General features: G+C 40.9%; 1 protein-coding gene across 3 annotated transcripts; it reads left to right on the top strand.

The window, feature by feature from the left end:
• Positions 1-486: 486 nt before the first annotated feature.
• prox2 (prospero homeobox 2) lies at positions 487-10,620 on the top strand. Of its 3 annotated transcripts, XM_050061729.1 has the most exons (6): positions 498-533; positions 704-730; positions 2,066-3,695; positions 5,541-5,646; positions 7,174-7,368; positions 9,759-10,620. In XM_050061729.1, the coding sequence occupies exons 3-6, from the start codon at positions 2,140-2,142 to the stop codon at positions 9,924-9,926; spliced, it is 2,025 nt and encodes a 674-aa protein (XP_049917686.1). In that variant the 5' UTR covers positions 498-533; positions 704-730; positions 2,066-2,139; the 3' UTR covers positions 9,927-10,620. The 3 variants fall into 3 exon arrangements, with proteins under 3 accessions (XP_049917685.1, XP_049917686.1, XP_049917684.1); XM_050061728.1 differs by lacking the exon at positions 704-730 and having other exon boundaries at positions 487-533; XM_050061727.1 differs by lacking the exon at positions 498-533 and having other exon boundaries at positions 553-730.
• The last annotated feature ends 1,826 nt before the right edge of the window (positions 10,621-12,446 follow it).

Genomic DNA, 12,446 nt, shown 5'->3' with positions numbered 1-12,446 from the left:
CAGGTGTTAAGGGGCTCTGACTGAAAATGATGAGCATCAAACACTTAATTTTCTCCATTCTAGTGATTTTTATACCCCAATTTGTGGCTTTTCTGCATCAATTTAGGGTGTAAATCTTTAATTATGTCAAAGTCCTTTGCTACTTTCAGGTTTTTATTGGGAGAAGCACCTAATGCACCTGTTCTGTTGTCCTTTGACGACATCAAAATCTACACCTATGCATACATTTAACAGTTATAGGTGAAACTGAATTATGGAGTGTGAATATTGGTGTCACGCATGTTTTCAATTTGCCTCCGCCATTGCTATTTTGGTAACTAAGTAGTCTTGAAACCCACATTTTAACCAGTATAAATATCCCTTCTGCACCTTACAAATACTTTCCTCCTCTTGACATTATGTGGGTGATGCAGCACCTCATTGCATTCACATGGCCACGCCCCAGCTCCGTCTGTCTGATGCCTCGACTCTCCTGCTGTCCAACTCACAGTCTGCGCAGGCCATCAGCACGGCAGCACGTCCCAGCGCAACAGGTAAGGTCCCATCACTGCCGCTCACCGTGTCTCTGTGTGAACCGTGGTTAAACTGCAGCCCCGTGAGAGTGTGACAAAGTGCATGCCTGCAGCTCACACCGCTTCATAACTCATCACTTCAGTTTAGTGGTTTCTCATGAGAAGTGCTTTTGACACGTTTGCTTTCACAGGACAGCTGAGAACTGTAATCACGTTTGGTGAGTTTTTAATTGAGTCAAGGTGTTTATTGAGTGTTAAATGAATGTTTCAGTTTTTATAACTAAAAAAATACTTGGTTTGCTTGTTATGATTATGTATAGTTTATAAAGTTTCATGTACAAATTAGTTCAAAATTGTGGTAAATGTTGTGGTCGTCAGGCAGTCATACTTTCACCTGCCTGTGAAGAGTAAATGAAACATAAATGAAACATTGAAATGACTCCTTCTGTTCACAAACCATAGGAGAATTAAATTGTCTCAAACTTTGCTTTGTGGTATAAGTGCTTGCTTGTTTACATTTTCTCCTTAAAGTCTTTCTGATAGAATTTTTAATTATATCAAAAGTAAGAAATCAGAATATATGTGGGACTGATACAGAAATAAAAAGTGGAATCTGTTCATCTGTTCCATTTGTACATACACAGGTATTTTTAATTAGTTTAACAACAGCACTTGCAGCCGGTTGTGTGAGTTAACGTGTTACAGCACAAAAAAATATTATAAAATAAACACTTAAAGGGAATGAAGTCAGCGTCCGTAGAATCAGGTTATTGAGCGTTTTACTTTTTACCACTGAAGACCGTCTCTTGATCATTCCTTAAGATGAAAAACAAGAAAAATTAAAGAGGTTTTCATGATATTTTCTTTTGTAAATAATGTATACACAGAGCCGTTTCTTGTGCGTGGTCTCTGGCTTTCAGAAGCTGGGCATTCTATGTTACAATTGCTCTTTTTATCCTCTGTGATATCTATTATTACAACCCCTAAGATGAAATGACACAAAAGAGCGCACTCCCTTATTGCTTAAGATCAAGGATTTCTTCTTCTTCTTCTTCTCCTTTTTCTTTTCTTTTTTTTTTTTTTTAAGGATTTCTTCTTCTTCTTCTTCTCCTTTTTCTTTTCTTTTTTTTTTTTTTTACAGAACTGAAGATCTTGAAAATTATGTAGGGTGCTTTGATTTTTTATCATATGTAACAATAATTGTACATTTGCTTGTTAATGTAGATATTTTACAATCACTATTGTAATTCAGTTTCTTTTTTTTTCACAAAATGACAGAATTACTTGTGAAGGTTATATCTGTTAGATCAGTCTGATCATTTTAAATATGAGTACACCTTATCTTTGCTATGTACCGTGCAACTGTTTATCTGAAATTAAAAAAAACACTAGGATGTCTTTTTTTATTTTAAAATATAAAATACACAATAAGCAGTATAAAAATGACATGTATAGGATTTTAAAACAAAAGGCTTTACATTGTTAACTTATTTTAAAATGTTTTTTCTCACTATTTATTGTCTTAACTGTGTCTCATTTTTTCTGTCTTTCAGATTTCTTGCATTTCACATAACTCTGATTGTGCAACGTGTGCAGCCGAAGCCCTCAGCCAGTTCTCTCATTGAGCATGAACCTCAGTCTTCCCGACCAGAACATGCACAACTCAAGTGAAGGCTGCCTAGAGGACGAAAAACCTGACGTCATGTTGCCTTGCTTCCGCAGAAACATGTATGACGAACCTCTGGCCTCGTACTCCAGCGGATCCATCATCTCCCAACTCCTCCGCAAGACGATCCACAACAAGAGGGCACTAGATGAAAGCCATTTCTACCTTTCCAGCACAACTGCAGCTGACTCCGGCCAGGAGGACCAGTGCAGCGTCTCCTCAAAGGACAGCACGGTGGAGGCTGCCTCTCCCAGTGGACATGTTTCCACAGGAGCCAGCCCGGAGGGGGAGCATCCCATGACTGACCACCTGCAGGCCAAAAGAGCCAGAGTAGAGAACATTATCAGGGTCATGGCGGGCTCTCCCAACAGCAGGCAGCATGGAGACAGTGAGAGGTCTGACACAGATGGGAGAGACACCAGGGAGGCCAGAGAAGCGTACAGGGAGAACAAACGTAAGCAGCGACTGCCTCAGCATCAGGAACACAGTGTTGGAGGACCTGCAAGCAGACGACCCGGAAGCAGCAGTAGTGATAACTGCAACAGCAAGGATGAGGAGTGTCACAAACTGAAAGAGCAGCTCCACAGCATGCAAAGGCTCCTGCGTCAGCTCCAGGAAAAGTTCCTTCAAGTTTACAACCAGGAAGACCCCGAACACAACAACAGAGATGAGGCCGAAGTCGCCGTTGGGCACCACACCCTGGGAGAAAGCACAGAGTCTCTCTACGTAAGCACTGAAGATGATTTTGAGAGGAAGAATAGCAGAGTGACTGCAGACTGTAAGGACCAAATGAAAGTCGTTGGTTATCTGTTACACCAGAGAGAAAGTCAGAACCTGCAGGAAACCCTGAAGCAGGAGCTCTCGAGGGCTGTGAATGACTGTGTGGACAGGGTGTTCAAGAAGGCGTCCTCCACAGGGCTGGACCTGTCCCCCCAGCAGCGCATGTGCTCATCTCCAGAGATGCAGATCAGCATGGGTGCAGACAGGAAAAGCCAGCAGGCCGGCTCCAACCAGGAACAGCCCCAGGCTGAGGAGGCCGCAGTGAAACCCCGCTCTTTGGAGTATTATGAAAGCTCCGAGGCTCAAAGCCCACAGGACCAGACGGAGGCGCTGTCACTGGTGGTCCGCAAGCCGGCAGTAGCCCCTCTGAGCTCCGTCACCCCGACAGTGAAGAGGCCCTACCCTGTGCACCAGACACCATTTCAGTTCAATTACAGCACCCCTCTGCATGACAGTCAGATCCTCGAGCATCTCCTTAAGTACGGGCCCCATTCCAACTTCGGGGGTCTCCCTTGCATGCCTCCATCAATGGACAGGACCTCCCCAGACTCAGTGGACCTGCCCTGGGACACCATCGCCATGAGGTCCAAGGTGACATCCAGCCACCTCGGCCACCACCCTCGTCCCTCCACCCTGGGGGCAGTGACGGTTGACAATCTGTGCCTCCCTCACGTCAAGATCGAGTGTGGTGAACTGCAGAGCATGGCTGAACGAAACCCCTACATGTCACTCAACATATCCTTTCACTTATAGAAATATTCTGAGCCAGAGCTGCTTTGCTTTTTGCCTTTTCTTGATGCAGGATTGAGAACTTTATTGTTTAATAATGATGATAAAAAATAGAGGCAAGATGTCAGATGTTTGTTCTTGTTATATGTAGGCTGAAAGTGCAGTGATGTAATATACAAATCAGCTCTTATAGAATGACATCTTATTATAAATTTATTTTATTTTCTCAAGACAAATTTGCAGATAAAACTTTGATGTCACATCATATTATTCTGTACTATTCCATTACTATTCCATACCAGCGGGGTATGTTTGATAATATCTTATTCTGTATTTACCTTTTTATTTTATACAAACTCTCTGTATTTCAGCTCTTCCATTTGAACAATGGCTGGTTGAGCTTCATTGCAGCATGGGCAGTTCCAGTAACAAACTTCAAGGAGAATTTTTTCTTTGATCTTGCTAACCCCATAGAAAATTATAGCGTCTTCTTTAATCTGAGCAGAGTAATGACTTTAAGTTTAGAAAAAGACAAATAAAAAGGAATACAAGGCTTTGATAAGAATTGCCAGGAACAAAAGCCAATTTTTCAAAGGCAGAGAAAGCATCGGTTTCTGTTTCAGGAAGCGTCGTTTTTTCAGACTTGAAAAGGTGCAGGATCTATTTCTCCATCATCAGAGTGATAGGGGTGCATCTAAAAGGTCACATCTGAGTGCTGGTGGAAACCAAAAGTGCCTCCCAACCATAACACTTGAGCTCTTGTCTTGAGCATTTGTTGTTGGATACCTTTGTCAGAATGTACACGATGGAAATACAGTGTAAGATAGCATTTTTTCAAGCCTCATAGGAACTCCCTCTGTGATAAGCTGTTGCATGGAAACACGTGTTATTTGTTTTTAAAAATGACGTGTTTGCTGACACCCACAATCAATATAATCCCATTAATATCTACATTTCATCATTCTTTGCCTCTGTTAATTGAAATAAATCTTTACAATCGCTCGCATTATAAAGTAAATGATCTTAAAACAGGTCCCAAAATTGTCGCAGAGGTGTTCAGTTTTGTTCATCCTCTTGTCGCAGAAGCATTAGAGAGGCGTATTATGTGGTGCCTCTCAGGGTTCGCTTTATCTTTACAGAGCAAAGAGCTCGGCTTCTCTTTGAACAATGCCACATAAATCTTTCATCCAAACTTCCATATTTCAAAGGTAGGGGTCCCTAATAAATGTATGGCATGGTGACCTGATAAGGAAATATTATGACCTAAGGCAGGGTGGTGGACTACAGAGGAAAATGCTCCTGAGCATCTTCATTGCCACAGGGGGAAAGCTTGAGAAGGTGTTTAATTTATTAATGTTGTCAACAAAGGAAATATATGTGTAATATGTGATGAGCGACACTATTTCAATTATTTTATACCACATTTCTTAGAAAAAACTTTTTAGGATTACATTTTACCATTTTGCTTTTTTCTCCAATTTCTTCTGTATATTTTTCCGCAACATATGTCGTCTTTAAATCAACTTAATTATATCCAAAAATCAGCTCCTTTTTTCCAAACATTTCACAACAAGCTGTCTTAACTGCCAGGCATGAAGTGCTTTGCTCTCTAATTAAAAATCCCTAATCTAATTCGTAATTCTGTTTTGCCAATAAGCACATGTTAGGGTCATTATTGACTCCCTGGTTAATGCCGAGCTGTTCTTTAGGGAAATTCAATTTAGCTGAAGATTGAGGCAACACAATACTCCGGCCTGCTATCGCTTTGCACGGGACTGTATGCTGTGTGTTGTGTTTAATTGTCAGGTTATGTTTTTTTTTTGTTTTTTTTGCCTTAACGTAAATGTGAACATCCAGGAGGGTCTCACCCCGAGCCATCTGAAGAAGGCAAAGCTAATGTTCTTCTACACCCGCTACCCCAGCTCCAACGTGCTGAAAACCTTCTTCCCTGATGTCAAGGTAATTTTTTTTCTTGAATATGTTAACAAAAAAAAAAAAAAAAAAAAAAAGCTCACTTTTTATTTTTATTCAACGTGTCAAACAACGTGCAGTATTGTTTGTCCTGCGTTTGACTCCACGGTATCTACTTGTCACTGTGTGTTCGGGACAGAAAAATCAGCAGTGTGTCGGAGGAGAGAAACAAAAACGCAGAGGGTTTAAATAACAAAGCCACTGAGCTGCTAGTATGTCCTGGGGGCAGAGGGAGATACAGGGGCATTCTCTCTTTAAAAAAGCCACTCCAGTCAGCAAATGGAGTGACAAAGGACTCTGTAGGCAAGGCATTGCTATTGAGTGTCAACAGAGAGTTGGTATTAGAGACTTGCGCGGCAGCACAAGCGGTGATGAGCCGGCCCTAAACACAACATCCTGTGTATTTTGGCCTTGGGCTCGTGTCATGCCTCCTCTTCTGTGTCCTCTTTTTGTCCTCTCTCTTGTCTCCTTATCTGTCTCCTGTTGTGGGTTCTTCTCATTCATCCTATTATCTCTTCTTTTTAGTGTTCTCTAATACGAACAACACATCCTTCCTGGTTATATTATCACCTCCTGCTCATACCTCTTCTCCCGCCTGCCCTCACATTTTCTCTACTTTTTCCTCCATCTATCCTATCCTATCCTATCCTATCCTACCTATCTTCTCTCCTTCCACTTCTCTCCGAGCCAGTGCGGGCCCCTGCCTCACAATCTGCTCTGACCCCTGGGGTCAGGGGGGAGGATGCTGTTGCTGCAGCCCTGCGAACGTCTCCTCCTTGCTTACAATCCTGTGGTGGGAAGTGGCACTGGACAAAAGAGCACCTAATCCCAGTGTCTGATTCCATCCTATCAGCCCGAGTCAATGAGAGGGAAGCTTCCTTCTGTCCTTACGCTGCCGCTTTCTCACCCACCACACCAGAGAGAAGAAGCGTCTTTGATGCCTGCCCAGCCCTTAGGCATTTTTTTCTGTCTTTCTGGATGAGGAGATAGAATAACAAGACTAATGTCAAGACTGAGTTTAGAAATACAGAGCCCTGACAGATGTTTTTTCACCCCGGACATTGGTGGGAAAAGCTCAGAGCAATTAATGTCGCGTAGAGTGACAGACCATTTGGTGGCATTTTGCCCTACAGGTACCAAACGCAGGTTTTCAGTCAATTATGGAGAGGGAGGCTAATGCCAAAGCTTCAGACGGCCATTTGATTTTTAATTGAAAAGCATGGAAGATTAATATTTTTTTTTAATTTCGGTATGTTCTCATTAAAGTCTAAAATTGAATTCTGAAATTACAGTTTTCATTTATCCTGAAAGGGATGATCTGTGCTTTCATTTGCCTTCTTCACAGAGAGATCAAAGGTCAGAAAAGCACTTCTGGAGCTTGTAGGGATTCTTTGTTTTGCTCAAGGACGCTTCAGATGGACAGAGTTTTCTCTCAATGCAGGGGCTACGGTTGTCAATCTGCTGTGAACTTATGAATGGCATAAAGTCAAATACTGTCTTTCTCTTCATTTCCAGTTCAACCGCTGCATCACCTCTCAGCTGATCAAGTGGTTCAGTAACTTCAGGGAGTTCTACTACATCCAGATGGAGAAGTTTGCCCGCCAGGCCATTGTTGACGGCATCAAGGATGTCAAAGACATTACAGTTAGCAGGGACTCAGAGCTGTTCCGGGCACTGAACATGCACTACAATAAAGCCAATGACTTCCACGTAAGTGCCACTCATGAGTCATTCCTCTTTTATGATGCGGTTTGTGTTGGTTGCATCGAGATGATTCCAGCTGATTTTTGCTCATGAGGTTGTGTCAAAAGGAAACTGCTGTACATATACTGTGGGACAGATGAGCAATGTTTTCTTAAATTAGAACATATTTTCAGTACTGTTTTCCATCCCTGCTTCACAGGGTAATCCACTAATAATTTTTTTTTTTTTTTTTTAGCTAATGAGAGGAAATACATTAGAAAAACTATATCTTAAAGCAAAACTTTCATTTCAGAGAAATGCACTTTTTTGTTTTCTGGCAGACAGTTGGATTAGAAGATTGACAGCACTTTCCTTTCTGTCAGTTCAGTATGAAGCTGCAGCCGGCAGCTGGTTAGCTTAGCTTAGCTTAGCATAAAGACTGAAAACAGGGGGAAACAGCTAGCCTGGCTCTGTCCGAAGGTAATAAGGTCCAGTGCCTCAAGAGCCCCCTAATAAACATATAATATGTTTTTGTTTTGTTTGTTTTTTTAATTTGTTTTTATTATCACGAGCCAGGGCCGGCCGTAAAGTCTTGGGGGCCCTACGCTGGATTTGCTTTGGGGGCCCCCTCATTGTAGGGTGTTAACATGGCACTGAACCAACTCATGTATTGTAAATATTATTTTTAAACACACATAATTGCAGCAATACTTTCTCTTAATAGACCACAGTAAATACAGCATTGTCTATTACCCCCAACACCATGAATATTTATAAAAGTCTATCTATCTATCATATACATATATAACCACATATGTTTATTTTTTCTATGTAAATTCAATTATGGGCTGCAGTACTGGCAAACTGTCAAAGAATAGCTTGTGAAGATACATATTCCGGTTTATGTTGACTTTTGTCCTAGTTTTGTTCATTCATTTTGTTTAATTTATCATATCTAATTAAACCACAAAATTGCATTTTTTAAAACTACAAAATCCAGAGAGTGCTAGTTTCCAACATGTTTGTCAAATTACTGACTTATTCTGCCTAAATGATCCATTTGCTTGCCTCTGAGCTTATTTTTTTGACACTATTTGTTGGCAAAAATGGCACAAAATATTGTCAGTTCTTGTTTTATTTCATTATTGTTTCTCTTTGCTAGACCAGAGGGCCCTAACTGCTGATATTGCTTAATTGGTAGAACCAGCTCTGTTGCACGGACTTAACAAATGAGATGCTGGTTGGCAGATTTTGTTACCTTCAGACAGAGCCAGGCTAGCTTTTCCCCCTGTTTCCAGTCTTTATGCTAAGCTAAGCTACCGGCTGCAGTTTGATACTGAACTGACGCACATAAGAGTGGTATCAGTCTTTTCATCTAACTCTGTCAGATAGTGAGTAAGTGTATTTTTCCCTAAAATGTCCAATTATTCTTTAAAAGCATTGGCGTTGACGCATTCTTTACAGCAGTTACTAACCTGCTGAAGTATGCCCTCCTGTCAGCTGACCTGTGTGTCACACTGCACCTGTGGCTGGCCAGCCTTTACAGCCATTATCTAAACTCCAGAGTGATGCTTTATCAAACTGTGGGAAGAGGAAGCCGCAAAATCCCACTAAAACAACTCAGGATTAGAGGACCAGTACGCCTGAGCGAGACCGAGATTGCTACTGATGCGGAATGCTGAGAAAGACGCTGTGGATTCCGAGGGAGAAGGCCGTTTGGTGGGAAAGGGACGGGACCGTTTTCTTTACCTTGGGACCAAGACATTCCTTTCCCAGGGATGCTTTTGTGTCAGGAGATGAAGGGAAAGAAAAATAACTTATGCCAACAACTGTTGTGTTAACTGGCCAGTGGATGGGAAACAAGGGCTGCAGGGCGGTTCTCTCCCAGCATCCCTTGCATCTGATGCATTTTAATGGGTCCTGCTGTAGTCATGGGTCGCTCCCAGAGTCTTACCCCAACTTTAGCAACACTAAATCCTTAACCACGTTTATGCCAAAACCGAAGCATCTCAATCTGAAGTCAAATCATTTTAATCTTCAGCCTCTGCCATATTCCTGGTGGGATTTATAATCACGCTTTGTTGACTGGCCCTGACAGCGCTGGGTAGACTCCCTGTAGTTAGGTTAGGTTCAAGAAAACAAGACTAGCTAATCAAAGAGGCCTCTAAATGAAAGCTAATGATTGCAGCGTTGCATTTATTGTGTGTGTGTGCAGAGAACAAAGAGATGCGCTCCCTTTCATCAGTTTGAGTGTTTGAAGAATTGCGCTACAGGTCTTCGTTTCATATGTTTTCGACTTTGAGAAATCTGAAGACAGATTGTTCAGTATGCTTGTAACACAACATTACATGAAGACTAATATGGTTCTTACTTGATTGATTTCACTCACAGGTATCCACTTTTCTCCTCTGTTACAGGTTCCAGACAGATTCCTGGAGGTTGCTGAGATCACCTTGCACGAGTTTTACAGTGCCATTTCTGCAACCAAAGATTCAGACCCCTCTTGGAAAAAGGCCATATACAAGGTGATCTGTAAACTGGACAGCGACGTCCCCGATGAGTTCAAGACATCCTCCTATTTATAGGCTGAAGTGGAGGATTGTAACAGTGAAGGAGCTGGAGTTAGTCACTTGACAGTATTATTTCATCCTTTCTTGTAGTGCATTTTAGTGAGGTGAAATGTAGATGTTGGATAATTAATCATTTTGTAGACCTGTAAAAACACACACAGTCACATCATTTGAAATATTGATAAGCTATCTATAGTCTAAAATGCTGTATGTTCTACTTTTACCGACAAGCAATCATCGATAAATATTAATGCTGTTGTGGTTTATTCTATTGTTTAGTGTTTTCTCGTATTATCTGCCTCAACATTTAGAGTTACTGAGTTTGTAGGTGTGTAAAAACTGTTTACAATGTGTTATCAATCTTTTTTGATTTCATGAAACTGTAGTATAGCTTGATTTAGCTTAACTGAAATAGTTTTTTGGCATTACTGTCAGTATTAGTTTGCTTTTAATTCCATTTTGTGTGTGTGTGTGTGTGTGTGTGTGTGTGTGTTGTGTAAATGTACATGAGCTGCTGTTGTTTGTTGCAGAATGTTCCATGATTATGTTGTATACTTTTAGCTTGACAGAATGTGCATGTGGAAATAATGCAAGTGGCTGTTATGGGTTTTATTATCATGTATAAAGATCATGTAAAGTACAATCATTTTCAGATATTTCATTCACAGACATTGTACTGGATGATTATTGAAATTAAAGATGCACTAAATTATAATATAGAACTTGTGTGATGTGGGTTTCTTTGGCAGTAATAATGAAATTAACATGTTTTAAAGAAGACGCACCAGGTAAATGCTTTGTTTTTAATGTTTAACTCCCCCCCGTGAAAATACTGTGAGCCCGTGCCGAGCCCCTAAGGTGCCTCTAATCCACGTCCAGCAGCCAGCTGTTAAATGCCCCCCAAACTATGCTGTTCACATTGTTCACCGAAGCCAATTCAAGTCAACTTTCTAAGGCCTGCATTCATTGTGTGGCCGGTGCGGATGCGGACAACCGCCATGTCTTAAAAACAGCCACAATGCATTCCCTCCTAATGACTAACGCCCGAGGTGACCTCATATCGCAGTTGTGCCACCGAAGCAAAATTCCACAAACCCGTTGACTCTTTCTTCCAGGCACCCACTCAAAGCACGCCAGTCGCAAACACACAAGCACCCAAACACACAAGCACATGCACACACAAGTATGGTGATGTCACAAAAATCACAGATGAGCTACTTTGGATGCCTTGGGCTTAGTGTAAACCGGACGAATCCCGGCAGTGAATTAAACGTGATGAATTAAAATCACAACATCATTTTAAAGTATTTAGCACATCAGTAAAATCTGCATGTTTTGGGGTAATTTTATCCCTTAAACTTGAACAAAAAGGCGACAAGGTGCCTTTAAAATAAAAAGACATGACTGCACAACAGCATGGACCACTTTTATAAACAGTTTCTTGTCACTGTGTGAGATTACATTTGTCACTGTGCAAAAACCAAACATTTAATAGGAAAACCAATTAGGCACCCAAGCACCAATTACATCAGAAATGATAACATTAAGGAAATTAAAACATTAGTTGAATTGGCTGATGACAAAGACTGGAGACAATAAACCTCACTAATCTTTTAATAGATATTTCTTTTCAATTAGATCTGTCTTCTTCAGTAAATGGATTTACATTCTCAACTCAATTAAAATGCCTCTGGTTGAACCAAAGTGCTTCGCTCAAATTAATTTGTTGTGTAACATTTTCTGAACAAGACTTGGTCACCTCTGATATAATGAAAGAAAACAAAGAAAAATACCTCCAGTTTGTTAGCGACTGCCTCTGGCTGACAAGGCTTCAACTTAAACAGCGCGATATGAAATTATGTTCTGTGTTGGAGGGTCTCAGATAAAGCGCAGCGTGCTTTGTAATGAAGATGAAATGAAAAGCGAAAGGCGACAGGACGTCATAAAATTCAAACAAGAACACAGAGTTTAAACAGATGCTTTGTTATGCTTTTACCCTCACTGAGAGGCACATTTATTAAAAAAGGAATACAGGTTTTATTAAAGCTGTTGTGCTGAGCTCTTGTAGAGGAACAGAAAAGGGTAACAGCATCATCTAGTGAATCTCTGCTGTAATTCACACAGCTCAGCTCACCTCAAACTCAACTGATTCATCTGTAACAGTGTAAGTTTGATATTCTTTGCTGAATATAAATAGCTTTTCACAGTTAAGACAATCACCAGCATTCTTTTGAAATTAAATCTACTCTATAAATGACTGTTTAAAGCCATTGAATATGCAGCATAAGATTCTGTTGTGTACTAAAGTCTCCACACAGGGGTGCTCTTGTCACTGTGTAGAAACTGAACCTCTGCTCTGGGATTCTTCAACACAGCTCAGTTTTCTCTTCAGGGATGTGGACACTGTGAAATTATTTATAATTGTCAACATCCTATTTTATACATTTGTGGTTTAAAAAAGCATGGCCCATGTGTGTGTGTGTGTGTGTGTGTGATATTAATGGGAAAATGAGCAAATGTCTCCTTAGCAGGGTC

Source organism: Epinephelus moara, chromosome 14 (assembly GCF_006386435.1).
Source record: "Epinephelus moara isolate mb chromosome 14, YSFRI_EMoa_1.0, whole genome shotgun sequence".
NCBI lineage: Eukaryota > Metazoa > Chordata > Actinopteri > Perciformes > Serranidae > Epinephelus > Epinephelus moara.
Note: the sequence above shows the minus strand (reverse complement) of the source record. Positions and strands in the feature narration are given on the sequence as shown.

Excerpts from the sequence above, each read along its gene's own strand:
- prox2 (XM_050061728.1), top strand. The coding sequence starts at position 2,140 with ATGAACCTCAGTCTTCCCGACCAGAACATGCACAACTCAAGTGAAGGC. Across the intron at positions 5,647-7,173 it reads CCTTCTTCCCTGATGTCAAG|TTCAACCGCTGCATCACCTC; the intron begins GTAATTTTTTTT and ends CTTCATTTCCAG. Across the intron at positions 7,369-9,758 it reads ATAAAGCCAATGACTTCCAC|GTTCCAGACAGATTCCTGGA; the intron begins GTAAGTGCCACT and ends CCTCTGTTACAG.